The sequence below is a fragment of the Lagenorhynchus albirostris genome, chromosome 12 (assembly GCF_949774975.1).
Source record: "Lagenorhynchus albirostris chromosome 12, mLagAlb1.1, whole genome shotgun sequence".
NCBI lineage: Eukaryota > Metazoa > Chordata > Mammalia > Artiodactyla > Delphinidae > Lagenorhynchus > Lagenorhynchus albirostris.
The window spans coordinates 55585530-55599744 of NC_083106.1; the positions used below are offsets into that span (position 1 = coordinate 55585530).

At 34.1% G+C, this 14215-nt stretch overlaps 1 protein-coding gene across 3 annotated transcripts in view; it reads right to left on the minus strand.

The window, feature by feature from the left end:
- The window catches only part of GRIK2 (glutamate ionotropic receptor kainate type subunit 2), a 638585-nt gene that overhangs the window by 96030 nt on the left and 528340 nt on the right, over nucleotides 1-14215 (minus strand). For all 3 annotated transcript variants that reach the window (XM_060167216.1, XM_060167215.1, XM_060167217.1), the window contains exon 13: nucleotides 12084-12301. In XM_060167216.1, coding sequence (XP_060023199.1) covers nucleotides 12084-12301 — 218 coding nt within the window. The remainder of the gene's footprint in view (nucleotides 1-12083; nucleotides 12302-14215) is intronic.

Here is a 14215-nt window from a genome sequence, read left to right on the forward strand (position 1 = left end):
ATCGTAGACACTGCCAGGGTCACTAATATTACAGCAAAAAGAAAAATTTGAGTTACTTTAGAATCTGATCCCTGTAAGACATTTAGCAATAATGTTTAATCTAGTCATATTTTAAAAGCAATATTTTTAGGAATCTGTTATACTCAGCTTGCAGTTATCAATACCTATTAACGAACTCTAAAGTTTATTTTGTTCTTTTCCCAATCTGTGTGAGGTTAGGAGGAAGGATATAAAAAACTAGGAATGAGTTATAAATTGTTTACTACTTGTGAGTATGCATGATGATTGAGTATCAAATCATTGAGTGTCAGAAGGGCTCATGATCTTATATGTTGTTTGCTTCCAAAGGGGAATAACAGTTCTGTGTTGTCTTTAAATAAAAATCTAAGTATCAAAGATGGCAGCAGCAGTAAGTAATAGTGAACTTCATTTTGCTTTATGATGAAATGAAAGGACCAACTAAACTACCATGTGATGTCTTAAATCAGCTCTTAATATCAAAGAACAAAGTGATATTACCGCTATTTGGACTTCTGGAAAGAAATAAGAAGACAAATGAACAAAAGAAACTTCAGCTGACCAAAGATGCTAATTAGTGTAAATTCCATTTGCAAAGAAAGAATAGCTTCCCTCCAAAGAGACATCACAGTGCATGCAAAATCAAGAACATTAACTGCCAAGGACATTCTGGATTTAGTAGAAGTTTCAGTGTTTTCACTCTGTTATCAATGGACAATCTAGAGGAATAAGAATACTATGTCGTTTTTGATATTCTAAAGGTAGATGCCCCCCTTAAAAAAAAGACCACAAAAAACAGTAAGCATGATTAATAGCTCTTAGCCACAATGCCAGTAAATATAATCTCAAAAAATTTACAGAGTCTGGATTTTTTGTTTGTATATTTGATTTAGAAACACCAAATCATGCTTTTATTCAGCTATTTATGTAAAAGAAATGAATTTTTCATTATTTTTTAAGAAATAAAACATGCCAGTTTTTTGATAATATTTATCTCAGCCTATTTTTATGTACCCAAAAATATGCGCTTCTTGAATTTCCTTCGAATTTTTGCCTAACCAGTGGCTATGAACTCTTACAGTGACAATATTATCCATTATCCAGCATTTGACATGACAGCTCAACATCACTACGTTAACTGACTTTCAAGTTTTCTCCCTCCCTGTGGGGCCCTCTCTCCTAAGATTGATGAGGTGTGATGCAGTGTTTGAGCTGCCATCCTGACTTGACAAACAGCAAGAGTGGTCCCTGCACACAGCAGAGGAAGGAGGGCAAAGGAGAGAGAGAACCACAGTGTATCCTGGAATAACAGCAGCCTCACACTCTTGCTTTCCAAGGGAATTAAAACATCTTTTCTCAGACTTTACACTTCAGTCAAACACATGACTTCTTCCTTTCAAGTTCCCCAAAGCTTCACTGGTACATATTGAAAATGTAACAATTAGAGAGGGATTAAACTTTTGTCCCTGAGATATTTCAGACAAGCTAAGATAAAAGTTGTTACTCCTTCCGAGTTTAAATACATTGAAACTCTAATCACTTACAATTCCCAGAATGGTGTTATTGCTTACTTTTTAACTATTGAATTCACTCTGGCAGAGCTAGGGTAATAAAAACCCATCATATTCTAATTTTCAGACAGCTTGATAGAACCAATGTTCTTAGTATAGATAAAGTGTAATGGAGCACTTTCTTTCCCATAGGAAAGTCTTTGACTCATATGCTCTGATGCCAACTAGCCTTCACATCTGCTGTTTCACCATTGATAGCTGTAATTTGGCATGCTAAACTAGTGTCTGATGAAGCAGCTTTCCTCAAAGGCACCATTTTATTTCTTGCAATGGGAACATAGTAAAATGGTGTTGGTTTTCTGTAGGCCTTATGCAAATCCCTGTAATAAACATAGGATCAGGCCTCACATACAATAAATTGTGTGTTAGTGGAGGATGGGGGAGGGAGACAACCTCTTTGGGTAAAAATCACCCCCTTACTCTGCCAATAAATTAAATGCATCATAAAGAAGTGGTTTAAATATTTCAAACTTGACTAATTAATATCAAAGCCGTAAGAGGCACTGAAAAGAATACAAAAACACTTCAAAAATACCAGATTATAATATTAAACAAAATATTATCATTTAACCTAATATTAACAATAATCCATTACCCACACCAATATCTTGACACCATTCATAGAAAAAAAAATAATTTGGGAGAGTTAGAGAAATGATATGGCTACAAAAATCTTTGGTGAGATATTTTTTTTAGATTTCTAGAAAAAGTGTCTGAGGAAGAACACATCAACGTGAAGAGATGAAAATTTCAGTAATAATATTAATCTAAACTAATTGCTCAGATACACTGGTGTTCAATCACATAAAGCTTTTTTTTCACTCATTTAAGTATGTAGAAAAATTTGAAAAGTAAATTATCCACAAACTTGAATACACGAAGTAAACAAAAAATTCAAAATGAAGTCTCTATTTATTCTAAATAACCATGGAGTTATTACCCAGGTTAGTAACTTGCAATAGAACAGATTTTGGCCTGGAAGCCTAAATATATCTTGTTTTTCCATCCCCCAAGATAGAGCAGAATGTCATGTTTGAGGAACATGTTGTTTCAGTTTAGATCTGCAAGGGGATACTGAAGAATTATCAAGTAACACAAAGGAAGACTTCAATTAGAATTATGTAATAAGTTAGCGCCATCCATTAATATAGGTACATTCTTTTTTCTACAACAAGGAAAGGAGTGACAGTAGTTCACTAAATATTACAGGATCGAACAATAAACTCAGGCAAGAAAACTACCTAAGCCCAAATCTCAAACTACTTCAAAGAATCTAACTTAATATTTACCTATAGTGTGAAGTACTTCACCTCTTCTTAATCTCCTCCTGCTTAGGAAAACACAAAAGTCTCATGTACAATCCTTCCAATACTCTAATATGCCCCTTTATGGGTCTCTTCTTTAATTTCCCCTCTGTGCGCCCCCCATGATAGAAGAAACTGCAATAAAAGTTTATAAAGGAAAGGTGAATATATTCACTGCTCAAGTCCCATAGAACATATATTTTCTCACCTTTTTAGAGACACAAGCAAAAATCAGGATTTACCCCACTATACTTTTCGGAGAAAGCTCTAACCTTCATACTGCTACAAGACAATTCTTATGCATTCCTATTGCGGGCCTCCAGGAATGTTATCAAAAGTGAAGATGTAATTAGATTATTTATTCTCAGCAAATCTGTTGAAAAAGGCTTTAAACGCAATTCAGGTAAATTATTCAAAAGAAGTAAGAATGTGGTCAGCAGAGTTATCATTTCATGCCTCTAATATTTTGTGGGGTCTGGGTTTCAGAAGAGATGAATGCCCACCCCAATATGAAAGAAATGGAAGTAGATGCAATCAGTTATTAACTATTATTGCCAATAAAGAAGGGGTTATTTAAATTTCAAATTAAATTAACTCTCTCTGCACATTAGAATCACCAGAGGAGGTTACAAAAAACTCAGATGCCCAGGATCCTACCTCAAGAGAGTTTTAATTACTTGACTTGGAGAGGGGTGTGGGGCTCGGTATTCTTTAAAAGCTCCCCAAGTGCTTCTAATGTTCTACTCTGCAGACAGGTTGAGACTACTGATTTAAACAAATGGATATTTTAAAGATGTTTGAAACTTAGTGGATGATCTATCCAAATAGGACAAAATAATGACTCCATCCGTTGAGAAAGGAAAACTGATATGAAAATCAAGAATATTCTCTTATTCATCAGAGTGGTATACTGTTAATCACAGACAAGACCATATTTCCATATGATGTACATGCTATCTAGTTCTACTGATTGCCATATTTCCTAGGACTTCGGTAGATAAAAAACTAGCCCTATGAGTTAAAGTAGTGCTTTAACTGGGGATTCTGAGAAAGTAGTCAGTATGACTAGTGTTACTGGGCTCTGGTATAGAATTTATGATGCATGCATAGGGATTTGTTTTTCTATCAACAAACCAAAAATTTTAATCACAAAACCTTGATGGTAATATATCTATGCTTATGTTAATATTTGAGTTTTAAATTACCTTCTCAGCACAGGGACAATATCCCCCATGTGAGACATAAAGCTAACATTTGAGACCCTTTGTTTCTAACTTATTGAGGAGAAAAGGGGGTTGTCATTACTAAGCATAAACTGACTCCAGGTAAATAAAATTACCTAAAAACAAAGCTATGTGGCTGGTTAGTAACACCTAAATAAACAGGGCAACTCTTACATGAGCAAGTATTTAAGAAATAATCCCTGTACTTACTATGCTACTAAAGTACCATAGTGAATTTTCTAATTATTATATTGTCAAAGAATCCCTTCTGGATAATGGTGGGAAATGATTAGAATATATAAAGTAGTAAATCTGGTACACAATAAAAGACATATTTGATTTCTATCAATGTGCAAATAATTACTGAACTTTTTCTTTGCAATGACCATACTTAACGAGGAATTTGTTATATAAAATAGAAAAGTCTTTTAAAGAATAAGTCCTGGGGCTTCCTTGGTGGCTCAGCGGTTGAGAGTCCGCCTGTCGATGCAGGGGACACGGGTTCGTGCCCCAGTCCAGGAAGATCCCACATGCCGCGGAGCGGCTGGGCCCGTGAGCCATGGCCGCTGAGCCTGCACGTACGGAGCCTGTGCTCCGCAACGGGAGAGGCCACAACAGTGAGAGGCCCGCGTACCACAAAAAAAAAAAAGAATAAGTCCTGGAGATCTACTGTGCAGAATAGTGATTATAGTCAACAATACTGTGTTATAAACTTCCAAGTTGCTAAGAAGCAAGATCTTAATTGTTCTAACCACAAAAAAGAAATGATAATTTTAATGTCATGGAGGCATTGGCTAATGCGAGACTGGTAATCATATTGCAATATATAAATTTCTCAAAACACTGTACATCTTAAAGTTACAAAATGCTGTATGTTGATTATATCACAATAAAAATAAATAAAATAAATTCAAAACTAACTTCAAATATCTTTCCCATCTTCAAAAACTATTGTAGGTCAGTTTCCTGAATACGCAAAATGGAAATTCCCAAGTATTCTACCATCAGTATAAGAAGAGGAAATAAACATTTATTTCAGAAAACACTTTTCAATCTGAAAAGTAACTACAGATGCCATGTTGATATTTTACTTTTCTAATGTATAAATCTCTTTATAGTAAATATATTATAATTGAATTATCACCACTGTTCTAAATAAAAATAACAGAAATTATGTTTTGCAGAAATTAAAAAATATCTAATGAATGGTGTTTCTAAATCCATTTATCAAGTGCATGCAATAAACTCCCAACTTTTTACATTCTATCCCTTGACTCAAAAATTACTTATGTTCTTTTGGCATTTAAGAAGCAAAATTCACTCAAGCTTTCAAAAAATCATTACAGGCATGCCATACCAGCAATTCAGGCTTACAAACCTATACTGTCACCCCAGCATAATTTAATTTTAGAAGACCATTGAACTGATAAGTTCAGAATAAGTAGCAGACTATAAAGAACGTGTTATAGTTGTATCTGCCCCAATGGCTTAAGGCAAATGTTTTAAAACCTTAATATGATCAAGCAGTTGAGGTCATGTAGGTGAGCCAAAATGACTAATGCACTTAGCTCTTCTGAGTAATGATGGATATGCCATGATGTCTTTGGCTATTACTTTTATTGTTGATACTATGAGTCCCTTGGCTATTGCTTTCATAATTAATAAGTCACTTAACCTCTCCATGGCCCAGTTTCCTCATCTGTTAAATGAGCATAATGATAATTGCTTCCTACCTTCCTTAGGGGTTGCTGTGAAGATTAATGAGCTGGCATTTACAATGTACTGTGTTCTTCTAAAGAGGGAAACTATGCATAAACAAAAACAAAACAAAATAAAACCCTCTTTGTTGCTAAGTAACAAGAAATAAAACTACCGTACCCCACCCCTGCCGCCCCGCCATGGATTAATCCACTTGCTTGCATTCCTAACACTGTAAACTTCATACACTTCTGAATAAATTGACTTTTTAACCCAAAGTTAAAACGGAAATGCCATAGAGGGCTACGTATTTTGAAGAAAACTTTTTAGCTCTCTACAGAGCAGAGAAATTTTGAAAGTAAACACACATTCTACCTAGAACATCTGTCATAGATGTTCCATCAATGAATGCAATATTCATTGCGCCAATAGATAACTGCACAGAATTTGATTTTTTAAAAAGTGAGTTGCCACCTTAAAGGAAACCTAACTATGAAACATTGATAACAGATGACAATGAAATCATTAGGGGAGGTTGGGAAAATGGGAATCTGTAAACTGAGGGGGAAATAATATTTTTATAGTGTGCTTTATAGTAACTTATAAGATAGAAAACATACTAATAATCTTCTGGACTTGGACAAAGAAATATTCAGACAAATTGACATAATATTCAAAGTACCAGCTGGTAAATTTAGCTACATAGGATAAGGTAGTACAAGAAAGAGATAGACTATTAACAATAAGAAGAACAACAAAGAGGAGGAGGGGGAAATAATTTTATAAAGAACTGGGCAGTTTTCAAACAGAATTTAGAGGTGATATGAAGGAGCTAGAATTTGTATGGTTGGGTCATAAAATTGTTTGCGATCTTCAGTGTCTCCAGCCAGTAAAAGTTCTCAAAATTGTTTCAACATGGCTCCAGGCCTTAATTAAAAATCAAATTAAGCATGTTGCCTTGAGGTGCTTTGTTAAAACCTCTGAAAAAGTTAAGGAAATGCCTTGTAGATTTTCACCTGTGGATTAAAAAGCTTCTAGCCCAAAGTAGCAATGATTAAGTCTAGAGAGAGGCACATTTTAATATGAACTGTGGGTGTGGTTTTTAGATTATAAATGGACTCAACTGGATATATTTAAAGGCCAAAAAAGCTTAGCAGAAATAGAGTCTGTTCCAAAGGTATTAATAGAAAAGCCTCTGGGTCTCCAAATTTCTAGGAGTAGGACAGCTGACTTATAAGCTCAATGAAGGTTTATGTTACATGCCACTAAGAGTTTCTGGTCATTTGTTAAGCAACATTATTGTGGCAACTGTTAACTAATAGAGCCCAAAACACATGCAAAGTCTGTGCTGGGAACTGGAGATCCAAGTGTAAATGATACAGAGTCAATTCATGTCCCCGTGCTGTGCAGTGTAGTATGGAAACAGAAGAATTAATGGAATACAATTTGGGGTGATCATTTAATAACTGAGGTATAAATGCTCAGAGAATTTAAAAAAGGAGTACCTTACCCAGACTGGGTCGATTTGGGTAGGGGAAAGGATCAAGAAAATTTGCCTGGATTAATTGAATTTGGATCCAAGGAATAAAGAAAATATAACCAATTAGGTTGGTAGATAAGGGCAGAAAAGCATAACAGAAGGAGGTGTATCATGTAGTCATCATATGACACGGACTAACTAGTTTGGTTGAAGTTTAGAGTGTGAGAGCAGCTGGCTAAAAAATAAAAAGAAGCCAGACCATGATGTGCCTTGTAAACCTGATAAGGAGCTAGGTTCTTATCCTAAAGCAAAGAAGCGGGGTGATTTTGGAGGGTGTTAAGTCAACTTGTAGAGTGTAGAGAACAACAGGGAAAAAAACTGGGAAAGAGAAATGTTGCAAAACCCTGGACAGAGATGACACTGTTCTGAACCTGGATGGTGGTAAAGGAAATAGAAAGATATATAGGAGGTAGACAAGTGTTGGGTGGTGCTGGGAGATGCACAATATTTGTCTAAGGTTTAACGCAATCCCTTCCACCTAAGAGATAAGTAAATATTTATTGAATAAAAATGTATTCTTAAGACTGAACATCCATATCATATAACTGAGAGCATATGATGCATGATGAAACTGGCCGAAATAAGACATCCTACTTATTAGATTACAAAAAAAAGTTAAAATTAAGAAAGAACATTTTTTCATATTAAATAATTTTTAAAGTTCCCTTTACCTGTGATGTGGCATAAATTCCCAAAAGAACTGTGAATTGCATCTCAATATACTATATCACAATACACAGCCTAGAAAATAGCTTCTGAAAACTGCCCCCTCAGATTTTTTAAAAATTTCACTTATCAAATTATTCCTTCTTCGTGACAACAATAATGAGAATGAAGCAATTTAAATAAGATAAACATGGTGTGATCTTTTAAAATCTATTTTAAAATTATCTAGTTGTGGGTCATAGAAACATACTTTACTTGACTATGTTTAAAATCATTCTAAATTCTGAATTTTAAAAATTAGCCATGTATTCTAGTAATGGTAATTTATAATGTCTATCAAGCTTTTATTAGGCACTTAGCATATCATGTAGAGCTTTCATTTAACATTAAAAAAAATTGTGAGAATGGTTCTGTTAGTCATTCTAATTTAGAGATGAGGAGTCAGAGGTTTACAAGGGGCAGTGTCTCATCTAAATACAGCCAATAGGTGGTGGAGTCTGAAATTAAGCTCAGGTTTCTCTAATTCCACAGTTTCTTTCCCTCTTAGCAACTATTCTAAATTGTAGACTATGTGTTCAGAAGTATTAAGTGATTCACATTAGGTATCTGATACCATTTAATGTCTTTTTAACATGCGGCAGAAATCTTTTTTAATAACTATGAAAGAGGATATGCATTTCCTTTGATACCTTTTGGAAAGACAGACTATATTAGCATATGTGGCAAAGCCAGAGATTTCAGGCAGACCAAACCCAGAGAGAGAATTTGTAGAAATTGAAAAACCTGAGTCATAAGTTGCATAGAAACAAGGTGATTTCAGCATCATTTTGTAAAACATATGACTTACTTTGAAAATACAGGCATTCTCAAAAGAGACCGTAACACCTACAGGCTATAGCTGAGTTATATAGTTTTTATATAGCTATAGCTGAAGTTATACTTCAAGGAGAAAGAATGTGCTGTTGCTTGGTGACATTTATAGAGTGTTCAGCCCTGGGGTGAGATTTCAGTTCTGCTGCACCAAGTTCCCAGATTCTGAGAATGTTTTGACCCTACTTTATTGTTTTTCAATAAAATCCTTGGGCCCTCAACAATTTTATTATCTAAATATAATTAAGAACATATTGGTGAAGTCACATAGCTTTCTATTGTTTTACATGGGGTAACACTGAAGAAGCACCATCTGCTCGATTTTGAGTTATTTTGCCAGTCATGGCTTTACATTTATCCCTGGAGAGAATTTGTGTGGAGTATAATGGATATAGAAGAAAAGAAGAATGAACTCTTCTTGAAGACAGTATACATGTAAGGTCAATGAACACAGTCAAGTATGTTCTTTGGAAGAGGAATTATTCAATGTTGTAGAATGGCGGTGTAACTCTGTGTTTTGCAATACTGAAGACTCACCCCCTTTAAAGCCAGGTATCTTGAGCCAGCTCTTGCTTGTAGTAACACAACTTTAACATTCTTTAAAATAATTTTCTGGAACTGAGCTGTTTCAGAATAATGAGTTAACAGCAGAGTCTTGTTCAATTAGTAAAAACAGGATGGAAATTCCTTTAGAAATCAATGCCTTAAGGGTGCTTCCTAGAGTGTTTGTATGCATTGTTGTTAATTAAGAAATAAAAGAATGGTATCAGATGTAAATCGACTATACACAATAGTCTTGGATTCATTGTAGAATTTCAAAATGACCATGCAATTGCTTCAATTACAGATTGCTAGGGAATTTTTTTTTTAATTTCATACCAATGGCTGGTATAAGTAGATAGTTTAACAAGCCAAAATATGAGGTTGAAATTAGTATCATTTAGGGCTACACTAAAATAACTAAAGAAAAATCAACATTTACTGTATCCTTTTAAATTCTAATGCTTTTTCAAATTTCAACAGTAAGAATTCAGCATGTGATAAAGTTATCAACATAATTGTCAACTTAGTGATTATCACTGTGTGGTTTTTATTGTGACAATTGTACATTCCCAAAGGTTTCAGTTTTACAGAAAGAAAGTCTGTGCTGTTGGAAACAAAAAGTTGTTTCATGTCACTTTTCTCTGGGTGCTAGAGGCACCCGTGTGTATGAGAAAGAAAAAAAAGAGATGAGAGTAAGAAGAAAAGTGAACAGCAAAGAAGAGTGAAGTTAGGCAAAATGACACTGCAAGAGAGCAACTGAACTAAACAAGAAATAAATTAGCAAAACAGAAGTTTGAAAGACAAGAAAGACAAAGAAGGGAGAAAATAAGCTTAAAGACGGGGAAAAGGAGAAAAATTTTAAACGTTGATTTTCCAGAGGTATACCTTGCTCATAGTATATAAGAACTTTGAAACTTAAGATATTTGAGCCTTCTAGAAAATAAAAGTAAAATTTAAACTCTGAAGTATTTGTGAAACAGAAATAATTACTTCTGGTATCAAATCACTTGCATTAGTATTTTATATGTATTATTGTACAAAGTCAACTTCAAAATTCCCTTGAATATTGTAATAATTTAAATGCATTACATATTCACTCCCAGCAAAGTTAAAGACACCGATGATGTACACTTAGAATTTTCAACAGCTGGTTTCTTTTTTATTTAAAAAAAAGTGTTTTATGAGAAAAACAATCTATTAATATTAAATATTCAATTGGGGAAAATTGATCAATTGCAATTAATATAGACAAATAGCACCATATACTGATCATAATGCTTTGTTCATATTTGATTATTCAATAAATTTGATTAGATGATAATAATTTTCCAATTGAATAAAAAATATGCATCCAATCTTTAACCTAGGCATAAAAAATATTCTCTTTGAAAGTAATTAAATTTTAAGAATTATATAGATTTGACTAAAACAATCAATCTATCTCATTCTTTGGGTATTTGGTGTCCTCCAGAACCCTAAAAGAAGCTGATTTAATTTGGTAAGAATTTTTACAAAGAAAGTTGCATAATTATTTGGCAAAGTTAAGTAAAACCCAGTTATATGATCCTAGATCTAGTCTTCCCTGTCTCCAACTAAACTATAACCTTCTTAAAAGTGAGAATTAGACGTTATTTGCTCTAGCATACCCAACATGTAGTACAATTTCTGGTACTCAGTAGGCACTTACTGAATGTTGAAAGCATTTGTTTTATAACCTGAGTCGGTTATTTTTTTAAAAGAAAAAACATCTACCACTTCTACTACCCACTTGAACTGCCAATTGCATTCCTGTAAACAGTGAAGGAAAATACCAAGGCTTAAAAATTTGCCCAAACTACAAACAACATAAAAATACTTAGTAAAATAGAAAAGAAATTATGAAGTGATACTGATTCCCTAAAATGGAATCTCCTCATTGGGTCTACTCCGGCCCAGTGAGATCAGCAGAAGCAAGGAGAAGATCTGAATAATAAAGAGGAGGGCAAGATAATCTATATGCTGGGAACTTGGTGCAAGCACACTTTCCATTTAAATGTTGCACAGGCTGTCCCACTGCAAACCATTGCAAGTTCAATGGGGTAGCCCATTTTGAGATTCTGTGCCTTCCAGAATATTAGATGGATGAATGTCCAGAGAATAGGAACTGTTTCTGCTTGTTTCTACCAGTCCTTATTTTCCTTCTTTTTCTATAGGCTCTGAACAAGTTGACCTTGTCTCATCATAACAGAAAGAAATGTCTGTATGGAAAACATTCTTACATGTAATCATTCTATTCTTCTGGAATACCCACGCCTTGTAGAGTCTGACTCGACTCTGCTATTCAATTTTCAGTAAATATATTTATTTATTTATTTACATTCAAAGATAAAACCTTGTTGGGGAAAAATAATTTTACTTTTTTACAGATTCTCCTCCAAACAAAAATGGAATACTTATAAAGCAACAACTCCTTGTCATTTGCAAGTATAAAAATGTTTTGCCTTGATGGTCGTATATTTAGCTGTATACCTCTCCACCACCTGAGGAATATGCTATTGATTGTTCTGCACAAATAACAATGTTGCTATACTCTTAAATTCATTAATAGAAAAAGGGTTGTTGGCATTCTATCATGTTAATACATAAATTTTGGATAACCAGTAGGACTTACCTTGAAAAAAGTCATGGTTGCACCATCCTCTACCGTTCCATACTCTATCTTGGTTTGCTTAGCTAAATCATCAGCAGAGTCAATAGGGGATTCCATGCGCTCCACTGTCAGAAAGGCTGCTAAGTTAGCAGTATACGAAGAAATGATGATAAGTGTGAAAAACCACCAAATGCCTCCCACTATCCTGGTGGAGAGCGCTTTGGGCATGAGCTCAGAACCTAACAGAGATTGGGGGGAAAAGGTGAAACGAATACAGAGAATTTGATCAGCAGTCAGGTACTTTTGGTCATAGTGGCAGAATGGAATCACTGTGTAATAAAAGCTTAAATCACAGATTTATATATCTCTGTAGTAAGCAAGGAACAGCCATTGGGAGAGCAGAGGCTAATTTCAGATAATACGTAGTCTCTTAGGACATCTGAGTTTACATATAGTGACAGGAGACTCAAGTTCTACCTGAGACAGTGCAAAATAAGAATTACATATTAATGACTGGGTAACCTTTATAAAAATAGCATTAGAAGGGAGAAATCTCTCTCTCTCTCACTCTAGTTTATAAACCACTTTTATAGATTTTCATATCTTGTTAGTTATGTGGGTTTTAGAAGAAATGACTTAATGTACATTCCAATCCATTTCTTAACAAGCTTTATTTATGTAAAGTTTCATTTTTCATGCGCATGAAGCCCAAAAGTCTTGTCTATACTGCCATTTAAAAAAGTAATGTAGGAAAATAATTTTAATTATCCACATTTCTTGAGCTGTGGGGTTTTAGTCCAGTTTTTATTTTAAAATAGGTAGTAAATTATTTTCTTGTGCATAAACAAATGTCTCCTATCACTATAGTTAGCCTCAATGAGGAAAATCAGAATAAGAATAGTTAAATTGCCATAAATTTATTTTTACACACATATAAAAATTTCATAATTATATTACAAAACATGGCTGGAGTTGCCTGCTCATGGTATTAATAAGAGAATGAGATCTGATAATTATATTTAGCTTTTGAGTATTATTAATTTTAATTAATTTAGGTTATAAAATAAAATTCTAACAATTTTTAAATTGAGTCCTTTGGTTTTACCACATTATTTGCAGTCTTAATATTGAAATGAACACATATCAGCATGTGTGACTTTTTTATAAAAAAAGTATACTAAATTTATGGATATATATATTACTATTCACTTTTAATCATTTTGAACCTACAGTCAAGAAAGCATTGGCTACAAATTAATTTTAATAGGGTTTGAGTAAAATGGAATGAAGCAAAGATGGACTCCATTTGCTGTTTTGTTTAACGTATTTTTTAATATAATAACGGATGCAGTAAGGTAACGCATCTTTAGAAGGAATGAAAAATACAACAAATTATTCATGTTAACATTGAAAAGAAGTGGTATCATGACTTGGCTCTATCAAAACAGCCCATCTTATACTGCAGTTCATCTCACCCTTCCAATTTCAAACAAACAAACAAACAAACAACATTTTAAAAAGCAGACAGACTTGGACATGACAGCCAACTCCAGCTCCAGACTCTGCCTACCACTCTGTAAGGAAAAAAAACAGAAAAGTACCTTTCTGACGTAGTTGCTCCTAGGCCCTGTCAGACACACACTTGGACACCGAAACACTAAAATATTCAATATTCCCAACATGATCAGCAGCTATGGCTGCCCAGTCTATTTTTTTTTTTTTTAACAACACCACCAATAAAGTCAAACAAGACTGGGAAAGAAAAAAAACAGTGGAGACATTCGACAAAAATGGCCCAATTACCACAAGTTCATATCTTACCCAAGGACTTAAACGAGTACCTCCTAGGCTTGTGAATCAGAGCCTGGTTAGGGGCTGACTGTCATGTACTCAAGGTAACGTCATGTCCAGCACTATATCCCACTAATTCCTGGGGAGCTGGGCATCAGCCAGAATAGTATGGGTTCCTCTTTCATGTATCCACCAGCAGTGAAGTAGTTATGTGGCAAAGCAAATGTATATTTGAATTTTTCATTGTTCGGATTGTCATCATTTTCAGAGATATCAGATATAGTCTTATTTCTAATTGCTAGATTGTATAGATATCAAGTTCATCTCACCAGTATACATATTCAAAAGTCTCCAAATATTTT